The sequence below is a fragment of the Argopecten irradians genome, chromosome 5 (genome assembly GCF_041381155.1).
Source record: "Argopecten irradians isolate NY chromosome 5, Ai_NY, whole genome shotgun sequence".
Taxonomy (NCBI): Eukaryota; Metazoa; Mollusca; class Bivalvia; order Pectinida; family Pectinidae; genus Argopecten; species Argopecten irradians.
Window position 1 is genome coordinate 48,045,139 of NC_091138.1, and position 12,586 is coordinate 48,057,724.

At 35.3% G+C, this 12,586-nt stretch overlaps 1 protein-coding gene across 12 annotated transcripts in view; it reads left to right on the forward strand.

Moving 5' to 3' along the window:
- LOC138324087 (uncharacterized) overlaps positions 1-12,586 on the forward strand; it is a 46,437-nt gene that overhangs the window by 27,347 nt on the left and 6,504 nt on the right. For 8 of the 12 annotated variants that reach the window (XM_069269140.1, XM_069269143.1, XM_069269141.1 and 5 more), the window contains 5 exons: positions 3,997-4,099; positions 9,288-9,483; positions 9,795-9,856; positions 10,460-10,565; positions 10,975-11,056. In XM_069269140.1, the coding sequence (XP_069125241.1) occupies positions 4,039-4,099; positions 9,288-9,483; positions 9,795-9,856; positions 10,460-10,565; positions 10,975-11,056 (507 nt within the window). In that variant the 5' untranslated portion in view covers positions 3,997-4,038. Of the gene's footprint in view, positions 1-3,996; positions 4,100-5,886; positions 6,776-9,287; positions 9,484-9,794; positions 9,857-10,459; positions 10,566-10,974; positions 11,057-11,728; positions 11,878-12,586 lie in introns of those variants that run through there. The other 4 variants (XM_069269138.1, XM_069269137.1, XM_069269139.1 and 1 more) reach the window with 4 other exon arrangements.

Genomic DNA, 12,586 nt, shown 5'->3' on the forward strand with positions numbered 1-12,586 from the left:
CAGGTGTCCGTGTGTTGTGGGGGCTACACAAGGGTGTTGGTCCATCACCTCATGCTTGTCTCGCTGAATCTTTCACCGGCTTATATATCTTAAGTCTAGCATTGGCAGATACACCAGTACAGATGAATGATATACTGTGTGATCTGCTGGTGTTCCTCAGAAGATATATATTTCATTCGGGGGATGATACAGGGTGATAGAACTGACCCCTCTATCTCTCTGTGGCTGTACAGACACTGACTGTAGAGTTAGATATAGTCGACTAGAAATACCTCAGATAGACATTTGGGGGTCATTTACGTGACCTCCACATAGAGTAAAACTTGTAAATCATAGCAGTATAGGACTTTTACTATTCACTGTGTAGACTTATAGCCACCACATCACAGAAAAAAATCTTTGCTGAATTAACTCCCCTTAAATATTTTATGCAGTTTAATAATCAGTAGAATAGTTAAATTATCTCCCCTTAGTTATTTACCAAAAAAATGAATGATAAAATTCTTATAGAATTCATGGGATTTAATGAATAATTTCAATATCTTTGTTATCTCATATTGTATACTTGTTGCCAGTCTAATTTGACTTCTTGAATTTTTGCCTGTGTGAAATTATGAATTTCAGGGGAGACAATCTTGTATTTGAATCCAGGAGAAACCTGAGGTCCCTCCATCAGACAGTTTAGACAGTTAGTTTTATTGTATTACATAGAGACGGATTGTAATGCTAATATATATATAATTTTCTAATTTCAAACAGAGAGAATTTTACTGACCAATGTTTCAGTCTTGCCTGTAAACAAAAGAACCCTGATTGTCTCTTCATATATGTTGAAACTTAAAGGAGTAATAAAAATATAAAAAATATTTTTAATCTCAGTTTGATTTCTTGTAACTCAGTATTCTCAACCCAATAAGCACCCAGGACATTTAAAGAAATTAAAAAAAAAAAAGAAAAAAGTGATTAGTAAGACGAAATTATTGTAAACCTATTGCATTTTGATAGTTTTGGTCTTATGCTTGGGTATAATTGAAATGAGGCCTCATATAGGGGAGGGACACTTATAGGGTGGAATACAGTATATATATAATGCCTACCAGATTTACAATACCTATAATTATGTCTGCTTGTCAAGTTCTATCACTAGTTTATTGGCTATAGGTCTGTCTTTCATGACAAATAAAAAGTCTGATACCTAACTGAATTCCGTAATCATTAACTCATTCATCCCTGAAAATCTAAAATGGACTATTCCCATCTTTGAACTGGAAGAATCAAAATGTGTCTCAAGGGGTGAATTGTTAACATATAACTCTCAGCCATGGTTTGTGGTGTGGATTTTGTGGATTTTGTGGTCAGAGTTTGTGGTCTGTGGGGTTTTTTTCTGCACCATGATTTAATTGATGATGACAGGTTTCTTCAGCGGTAACCAATTTTTCAACAATGTCATCAAGTGATATATCTCATATCTTTATGAATGCTTTCAGCTCTGAGAGACAAATTGACTTACAAGCGTTGTCACCATGCTGTGAAGCTACATAATTGAACAAAAGAGAACATTCCCTTATCACTAGCCCCCATGGTTGTCTGTAAATATCATAATTCAAAGCTGCATTGGTTATCTCCCTTGGGCAGAAGCATTTGATTTACAAGAGAATTGACATAACCAAAATATATCATGATATTAAATTATACTTACCGCTACATCTGCTTTATGTATTCTGATATCTAGAAAATCTCTGAAAATTGATGTCTGACAAATGGACTAACTCATGTGCCACATGATACCTCATAACTTTTGTTTGTACTTAAAGTATCTCCAGTGGTGATGGAACTGAGAACTCTTTAATAGTAATCTTCCTGCTGAAATGATGTTAGCTTGATCTATCATCTTTTAGGTATATTCTATCACTGATAGAATCCCTACACAGGTATATCAGGTATCATGTAGTGCAAGGATTTGTCTCATTATAAAAATCTTATCTTTTCTCGATTCCAGAATATTGCAATTTTGTTTTGTAAAATATACAGACATTATAAACAATTCAAAATATTTACCATGAATTCTTGTTTTTTCCTTTAGTCATAAGAGCTTCTACATTGAAGCACTTTTAGCATATCAATTAGTATTGGAAAGACCATATAAACATATTCAAGAAATCATAATGGGTCATCAAGGTGTATGATTTTATAGATAGCATGTTCATTTAGATCTGTTCTTGGTTTTTTTTTATCATTATTTTAGCTAGTCCTGGTAATGTCACATGAGTATGCCCTTAGCATAAGAGCAAGACAAAGGCTATATAATTAAGCTGAAATAGGAAAGTCACAAAATACAGGCCTTAAACTCACCTTTTCAACAAAATAAAAAAAAATTGTTTTAGTCTAACACTGGCCTGTAAATACTACATGTCAAGTTAGTCTGACAATGAAATGTAAAATTGTCCTGCCAGAGACCATGCAGGAGACAATGAGGTTCTGTACATAATACCCCTAAACACATATTTGGACTATTCTAATTCTATGGGTGGAACAGTTCGTTATATAATTACAGGGATGTATGAGTTAATATAGAATTTGAAAATAAAAAAAAAACTCACTAATAATTGGCTTCATTATTTTTGTCTTTCCTTTATATCTGATTCTAGCTTCAAACTAGGGGGGAGATAATCTAGTATTATATAAAACTCTGCTGAGAAAGTCTTATCAACAACTAGGTCTGGTGGCCAGTCTACGGGGAGATAATCTAGTATTATATAAAACTCTGCTGAGAAAGTCTTATCAACAACTAGGTCTGGGGGCCAGTCTAGGGGAGATAATCTAGAATTTAATGGAACTCTGCTGAGAAAGTCTTATCAACAACTTGGGTCTAGGAGCTGAGAGGAAATCTTCTGAGAAAGTCTTATCAACAACTTGGGTCTAGGAGCTAGTCTAGGGGGAGATAACCTAGTATTAGAAGTCTGCTGAGAAAGTCCTATCAACAACTGGGTCTGGGGGTCAGTCTAGGGGGAGATAATCTAGTATTAGAAGTCTGCTGAGAAAGTCTTATCAACAACTGGGTCTGGGGGTCAGTCTAGGGGGAGATAATCTAGAATTTATTGGAACTCTGCTGAGAAAGTCTTATCAACAACTTGGGTCTAGGAGCTAGTCTAGGGGGAGATAACCTAGTATTAGAAGTCTGCTGAGAAAGTCCTATCAACAACTGGGTCTGGGGGTCAGTCTAGGGGGAGATAATCTAGTATTAGAAGTCTGCTGAGAAAGTCTTATCAACAACTGGGTCTAGGGGTCAATCTAGGGGGAGATAATCTGGGGATCAAGATGCATCAAGGGTCACCCTGATGCATCATTAAGTTAGAGAGAAAGGTGATGGACAGAGAATGTGGATTTAATATTATTTCACACCTTTTCTGAACAGTCTTGAAGATGGAGGGTGGGAGGATGCATACGGGATCCCCGAATACAAAACTGTCAATTTGATTAAGAGAAGCATAGGTTAATATGGACATTATTGATGACTTCCTAGAACTCCATCATCCAGCATGACCTGATTGACCAGTACTTATTACCAGTATTCTGCTTGAATGCTTACACTATTGTATAATTTTAAACTAAATGTGAATTTACAATGGCTGTAGCTGAATTAATACCCCGGTAACTGTATGAATAGTTCCGGGTATAAATTATGATTGTGTCCACCGATGATTATCTAAGTTCTTAATGTGCCTCCCAATGTCCTACATTAAATAAACCACAAATGCGTTCTCTAAATTAGTTAGTGGTCTTTCCTAGATCATGCATCCAATACGCTCATCAGACAATTATTGGTTTTAAAGATTCTAAATCTACATGTGCTTCGTTGAAGCAATTTCCTGTACATATCGCGTGTGCGATAAGTATAACTAGTTACCGGGGAGGTGCAGCGAAGCATCATGGGAGTTGTGGGCGTAAGACAGAATGATGTTCAATGATTAATGAATGGGTTTTTTTCTACCCCAGGTAGCCTGACTGGATGTCATCAAAGTGATCGAGGCACGAAGAATGCTAAGGACTTCTGGCCTGGTACTGCTGCTGCTGTCTCCCCTTCTACTACAGCGCGCAGGTGAGTCGGACATTTTTGTTTTCAAGTGCCCACACGGGAACCGCGACCTGTCGTGATAGTTGGGTAGGTTAACGACAATTGAAAAGGTCGGTTCACATGCTCTATTGGGAATAATTGTTATCGATAATGCTTTCATATGCAATAATAATTGCGAGATAACTGTAATGATTAAATTATGGGTATGGAACATGCGATGTTTATTAGACCACATCTGAGTGACTAGGCATTGTTTAATACACAATGATACACAGTGGGATAGAAACGATAATTACACTTCTGCACGCTGTGAAGGACATCTAAAATATCTAAAACCTGAAACTTTTTAATTACAAGCATTAAAAATATCCGTTTTCTTTTTAATTGATAAAAGATGAACTTTACACTAGGGGGAGATAATGCATATTTAACTGAACTAGAATGAAACTGATAAACTAATTGCTTGCATACGGTATAGCTGTACTTTTTATACCCCAGCAAGAAAGTTTAGTGGGGAGGGAATCGGGTTGTCCATCTATCCATCTGTCTATCTGTAGACACAACTTTGTCCAGCAAACCTATCCTACGAACTGTAACTTGACAGATTTTGATAAAATTTGCAAGGTCCCTTATTAAAGGAGTTATTAATAAATTTGTGCAGGGGGAGTATTCACTCTACACAGACACCACTTTAGCTACAGGTCTAGTTAGCTATGGTACAAACAATCTGGAATTTTTACTTAAAATTTGAAAAAAAAAAAAAAAAATGTAACAGATTTTGCTATTTGGCTTCAAGAGAATACACTAATCTTATTTTTGTGACCGTGTCAAAACGAAATTCCGAAAATATCACTGCTCAAAAATAATCAGCTATTGATAGAGATTATCTTGACAGATTCTTATCGTCATTGTTTATTTGAGCTTATGCATCGAGATTCTATATAATGAAAGATTTTTGGTTCATTTTGGATCTGCTGTATCCTTCATTGAAAATATAACCAGTTACAGTATTTATTATCTGTGAAACGTACTGGAAGACAACCCCCCACCCCCTTCAACCAAAGGGGGTTTCAAAAGTTCGCTAAATTTTGCAGATTCAGTGATTGAAATTCATCAAAACCGTGGTTTTACATATTGTAGTCTGTTGTGTGAATGATGCTTTCAAGCGCTACAAAGGGGATTCGCGAAAATAAACTCCTGCAAAAAGTTCCAAACAGTAAATTGTATACCCGCGAAATTCAACAACTATACAGTTATATTTCACCCCTTTAACAGATTTCTATGTCCTAGCTTTGCTCAGTTTTGGAAAAAATCCCATTAACCTATTGACCCCTGTAGACACATTTAAAGTCTTCCAATTTTAAGGCTAGAAGAGTTCATTATGATTTTTTAGGGGTCAAGGGTAAATCTTCATATTCCATCACTTTAACAGCAAGTTACCGCATCAGAATTCCCTGTAGAAAAACATCACCAGTATACATGTATGTTTTATGTAACTAGGTAAACAGTTAGAGGTCTGTGTTGACTTGTCCTTGGAGAAGGACAAACACTTGACAACTTTCACATCTCACAGATACTCATTAATTAGGGAAAACAATGGTAGTCTTAAGTTTGTGTGAACGACATCCTGCATACCGAAAATACTTGTGGCCCATCTTCCTGTCTTGAGTCGCTAAGTCAACAGTTTCTTTGTAAAATCGCTTATTGTTAGGTATACAAATAAGTAGCAGAGACAAACAAAATGACACAACAGATACCTATTAGCTTACATTGTAAGTATTATCTACTGATAGGGAGCTATGTACTTCTGTAATATATACTAAACACATGATACTAAGAATTTCTCCTGTACAGTTTCAATTGACTTCCTCAGATGCTGGAATTCAGGACAAGTCATATGTATATACGTCACTTAAGACATTGATAATATCGTCCCACGTCATTTTCGTCCCACGACAGTTGAGGATAGTCCCGTTAATAGTACAGGATGTTCTATATTGACTTTATTGGATATGTATCATGATCGGCCTACGATGTTAACGAGTTATTCAGCTGTACGCTTTATTGTTGATGTACATGATTAACATATATTAGGATATATAGTTTTTGCCGTAAGCTACCAAATTTCAATAGCTCGTAAAATTTTTCACATTTTTGACAAATTTTAAAGTCAATTAATAGGTCTATTTATAGCTTAGATGTGATATATGAGACATAAACACAGGTAGCTGGTTTGACATTCATCACTTTTAAGAGTGAATTTTTACCTGTGTCGATGATTATGTGCCATAGTACCTGAAAAATTATTAAGTTATATCAAAGTGCATACCTGACGACAATTAGGAGAGATAATTGCAGATGACAATCATTACCTGGTAACTAATATTGTCAGATTTGGACCTGCTGAAGTTGTGCTGAATTGGTGTGTGCTTACTGTCCTGAATTTGCTAAAACTGTGCTGAATTTGCTGTGAGCTACTGTGCTGAATTTTTTTATTGTGATTGAAAACTTTTGGAGATTATTTCCCAACTGACCTTTTTGGGGAAAAAATCATCTAAATCAAATCCATATCAAATTGTTGACCAAAATTGTGGATGATGTACAATTACATTGTGATTCTGGTGTTTGTTGTGTTAGCGGGCTTGGTTCTGGATTGTACATCCACTAGTGTATCGGTGGACTGTGTACTCGGCAAAGGAAGTAGGTATACATTAGCTATGACAAGTGCTTAAAATAACACAATATTTTGATACCCTCAGTTTGTTGATTTGTTTTACATCTTATTAACAACCAGGGTCATTTAAGGACATGACAGGTCTAAATGTTGGAGGAAATCCAGAGTATGTAGAGAAAAAAGCACCAACTTTTAAATTTTGTCAATACATGGCATTACAGCCCCTAATAGGTTTCATAGTTATTAACCAGAAGTAGAAGGCTTGCGGTACCATGTTGTAACATCTTTATAAACTACTTTGTCACCCAAACCCAGTTCTGCTCAATGAACACTATATGATTTTGAAATCTATAATTACATCATTGAAGTAATTTTAGCTCATGCATTAAGTGATTTTCATCTTGAATATGGTTTCTTTTTGCCTTTTTGTGCAAGCTGGTCAAATAAATATATTTTACTTATGTCTCCCGTTCAGACAAAGCTCTTGCAGTGACATTATTTATATCATTGTACTTTAATTTGGTGTTGAGTGCAAGATTTTCCTCTTAAATTAATGATTGAACCTTTAAACCCGGACAAAATACACTAAGCCTAAAGTTTTTAATTGACTTCCTCATGCAGTTGTTGTCTAGCTGTAATTACAAACCAAAACATCGGCATTAGGGCTTTGATACGAGGGGAAAACTTTCTAAAACTTCCTACACTTGAGTGTTTACTGCCTTTAAATGTTCTTGACTCCAAAAGCCAAATATTATCTAAACAGAATGAATATATCTCAAGTGTATACACACTCATCACCACCCCTGAAGCTAAATCTTTAGTTTACAGTATTCAATGTGAATTCTAGTTGAATACATGCCACTAAATGCACCAATTTTTAGGATATTTTTTCATTCAACAGTGAGTGTGAAATTTTGTTTTGAAGAAAAGTGTAATTTATACCTGCAATCTTTAACGTATTTGAATATACCTGAAATTCATTATTTACTTTAAGGTTTCTGGATGTTGTGTTTGGTGCTGTGTTTGTGAATGCATGCTTTTTCTCACTGTACAGTATAAAATTAGCCTAATAGACAATGTTGGTATCTCCAAGCTATTTTCAGGCCCTCTTTTTGACTGACCATAATCTCTAGAATATAAATAACATCACTAAAATTTGGCTTGATTATTTTTGTCTCTACAACATTCTGTCTGATTTGAGTTTCAATCAAGGGGGAGATAATCTAGTATTAGAACTCTGCTGAGAAAATCTTATTAATAACTTGGTCTTGTGGCCAGTCTGGACCTCTATTTGCTGAATTGCTATTGTGAAGGGTGTCTGTGTAGTTGTTGATGACTTATTCACCTCCATGCTCCCTTGTCTCCATGTTACATGTAACCCTTTTCATGTCTCTATCCATTTAACACTTCACATCACTAGTAAAATAGACATTGCGTACAGCCTAGATGGGATTGACTCATTCACCCCTGAAGTTTCATAATGGACTTATCCAATCTTTGATTAAGAAGAGTCTAAATATGTCTTCAGGGGTGAATGAGTTCATAAATGGCTTTGTTAGATCACACAAGCTCCACAGTTGATCATGCTATAACCCTAACTCATTGTCCAGTTTCCAATGGTCAACTGGACACCAATATCAATTCCATCTCTTCCGGCCATCAATTCAGAATGGTCACTCTCAGATTCACTGAGTGACCATTGTGGTCCTACCAATAGGTCGCCGGTCAAGAAGACCTTTTCCTGTCACTGGAATAAATGAATCGGTGATGGACACTAACTAGATGACTACACATTGTAGTGTATTAGGGGTCACAGAACAGATACATAGGGGTGGGGAGGCTAATAAAAAGTACAAGTATCGGCTGATGAATGATTAATTGGTAGGTCAGATTGATTGACCTTTTCATGTAAAAGGGTGAGGTAGAAAAGAGGTATTCATGTATAAGCTATGCTAAAGGAGGAAAGATTCAGGCAAAGATATCTAATTTACAAGTATTAAAAAAAAGAATACTTATTAACCTTGTACATAGTGATCTAGAAAGGTTTGCTTTGGTGTATTTTTATTAGAAGGGTTGTTTGTTTTGTGGTAAAGATCCATATTGGCTTTCACTGAGAAAATTATAAGTTACTGACGAATATAGGAAGATTGTTTCTGACGACACAGTGGTTATAAATCTCTTCTTTTTTCTTCTGATGAATAGAGCAAATATTTTTTGAGATAAAACTCCTAACTCTTTAAAAAGAATGACAAGGCAAATGTTTGTAGAGACAGATATCCAAACTGCTTTGAAGGCAATTTTGTATAGAAAGACTGGGCCTTTTCCACAAGCCCATCCCCTGAATTTGAGACATATAGACCGCACTATAAAAAGGGCAAGAGTTATACTATTACATGGAGGCACAACACAAATATACTGCAGCCTCCCAAAAATAGACATCCACATACCGGAACACCATATCCACAGAAGGCTGTCCCTAAACCACCCTGACTGTTAAAAGGATGTTTATTTGATAAACCAAACTCATGATTGTTGTAGAGGGGTGTGGCAGAACTCCGGTGACAAAGCCCCAGGGTGAGGAAGTCATAGATGTGGTCACGACAGAAGTCCCACCTGAGGATACAGAACATCATCGACAGAACTGTACAAGTGACGAAGTCATCCAACAAGGATGTCTTCAAGGAGGCACATGTTTCGTGGTGATCATCGAACAAAACAGAGAAACTAACTGCCAGTAAGTCAAATTCCATATTCTAGATAAACTAACCCATTAATCATGCATAAAAATTTACATGACTTTGATTAAAGAAAAAAAAATTCTGTGATTTTAAAATTTCTGGCTATAAGGGTATGTATATGTGATACATTTCCCAATATTTCATGGATAAATTTTTTTGATCATAGCAGCAGATCATGACCCCTAATGGAATGTAATATCAGATTTTCTTTGAAACAGAGTAAGACTATATATGAAAAAAGAAAAAATTTCCATGCAAAGGGAGAAAACTCAAGTTAAATGTAATTTTAAAAATTTCTCTTTTGTAGATGTCCATCGACACATATTGGGAAAAGATGTGAATTATTTGATTTCAACCCTGGTGGTCAAGGTAACCTGCATGATAATTGAATGATTAAACCCATTCAACCCTGGATTTTCATAATGGAATGTTCAGGATTCATAGATAAAAAATAAAGAAGAAATATTAATTCATTTCTAAATATGCTGATATCATCATTATTTAAATTATCACTAATTCACCCCTGAAAAAACCATTTCGGCACTTCTAAATCAAAGACTAGACCAGTCCATTATTTAGCGCTGAATGAGTTATCTCATTTGATCCCTTTCTGAAGACCAAGACTTTGGAACTTTTTCCTATTGGTAAAAGATTCTTAATACATTCACACTATATACTATAAAAGTACTTATTTTAGTGGTATTTTTATTTTAGCGGTTTTTACACTATCTTTGAAGCTGGAATTCATGTAAAACACCTAATTTTGTAAAAGGATATCTAGTGGTAGTGAACCATTAAATGGTGTTAATTTATATTTATTCGCACTAAAAAAATCATAATTAAAGATTTTTTGCATTTGTGCTAAAATTTAACTCCACTAAAATAAGGATTTTTACAGTATTTAACAACAGACTTAACAAAAAATGTACGTTTTGAACTGTAATCTTAATGTAAATACTTGTAATGTTTCAGAGGAAGGCAAAGACCGATCCATCGCCACAGCTGGAGTAGCCGCTCTGACCGTAGCTGGTGTGTTGTTCGCAACTATTATTATCCTCATAGTGATATGGAGAAAAAGGTAAGATATGGGAACAACTAACTAGATATGACTTTACAGATATAAATCTTATATGTTCCTGTAGAATTGGAACTGTTCTGGATGAGGCTGCAGTGGCCGAGTAATTAAAATGTCCACACATATCACCACATAAGCACCTCCACCTATGGGTCGCAAGTTCTAATTCCATGTGGGGCTGTTGCCAGTTACTGGTCGGTGTTTTTTCTCCGGGTACTCTGACTTTCCTCTGTGACCCTGGCTGTGCATTTTTCCTCTCCTCTTATGAGGGTAATCTATAAAATATCAGACACCTAAACCACTCAGTCACTTAGATCTTAACTTATTGAGTTCAGAAGAAACAGCTTATCATTTACCATGGTTGTGTTTCTAAGTGATTAAATACAAAACATTTTACTTATCATGTAAACAGATACTTAAAGAAGAAAAGAACAGAAAACGACAAAGACAGAGAAAAACTGAAGGGACCAATGAATTCCAATGGATCACAATCGGTAAGTAGGCTAGACTTATCCCAACAGTTCAAATACTGCAGCTCCTCAAAAACATTTCTTATTACAGTCTAGAAATATTTCCTTTTAGATAATTCATGTACAAAATATTCTGAAAAAGTGTACCATAATATATCAAAAATTGTCTTTACTCCACATGACTTTTGTTTGAGTATTAGACAAGCTAATTTGAACAGAAGGCCAAGAGCAGTATGTACATCTAATAATCTTTATGATTTATTTTTATGTTTGTTTTTATGTTTGTTTTCCTTTGATGAAGAGTTTATTTTGGTTATATGCATGCTTTTTTGTGTTTTTAATGTTGTGAAATTGGTCACAAAATAGATAGATATATCATAGGTATAGAACATTCTATGATAAGAAATAATAAAACTAAAATGACATGGCCGTTAAACTGATAGTTAAAAGTTCTTCTCTAACTGTTTAACTCATTCCCCCCTGAAGACACATATAGATATAAGACACATATAGACTGTTCTAAATTGAAGACTAGACCAGTCCATTGTGAAATTTCAAGGGGTGAATGAGTCAAAGAGAAATAAACAACTAGGATATAAAGTGATTGCTGTAGAAATATTTACACCATTTCCATCAGAAGGAAATATACATGTACATCCATCATACAGTTATTACAGTACTGTCCAAAACTATTAGTATTTTCCCCAGGTACGCGGCGAAGGCTGGCCAACCCGTCATAGTCACATACCAGCAGAAGCTATTCCATTGACAACTATAGTGAATGAAAACAACTCCAGCTGACCTATGACCGGTTGTAATGGTCAGTCCCTTTCACATATTTTGGTGTGAGCTCACTAACCAGGGTATTGATCCAAGCTCGCTATTGCTATCATAACCTCACTAACTTCAGAGCTAGTCTAGACCTCACTAAGATATGCTATAGATAGTTCAAAGCTCACATTTGCTGTAACTAGTCCTAAGTTCACTAATGCTGGAACTAATCTAAAGTTCACTAATGTAGTGTATATAGTTTGGAGTGGAGCTCACTAACACTTATCCAAGCTAACCTGGTTATCAATCCAAGCTCACTATCACTAGAGCTGGTCTAAAGCTCACTAACACTGGAGGTTATCACAACCTCACTAACTTTAGAGCTAGTCTAGACCTTACTAAGTAGAGGTAGTGCAAAGCTCACTAATCCTAAAGCTATACTAAAGTTCACTTATCCTAAAGCTAGTCCAACACTCTCTAATTGATGTTACATGTACAGGTATCTTACCCTCACTAATACTAAAACTGGTTTCAAATTCTTAAAGGCTGAGGTAGAGATAATAAATAATTTATATAAGTATAGTATATGTAATATTGAATAACATTAGATTCTCAGAGTCTGGTAAACATATAGAAATAAAAAAGGTAGCAACACGTTGTTTGTTTAGCATTAGCCCTTTCATCATGTTCTTCAAATGAATATATGTAATAATATACATTCTAAAGTTCACTAGCAGCAATTTTTGAAATTAAAGCTAAATTTCTATTGGTTAGAATTTGTGG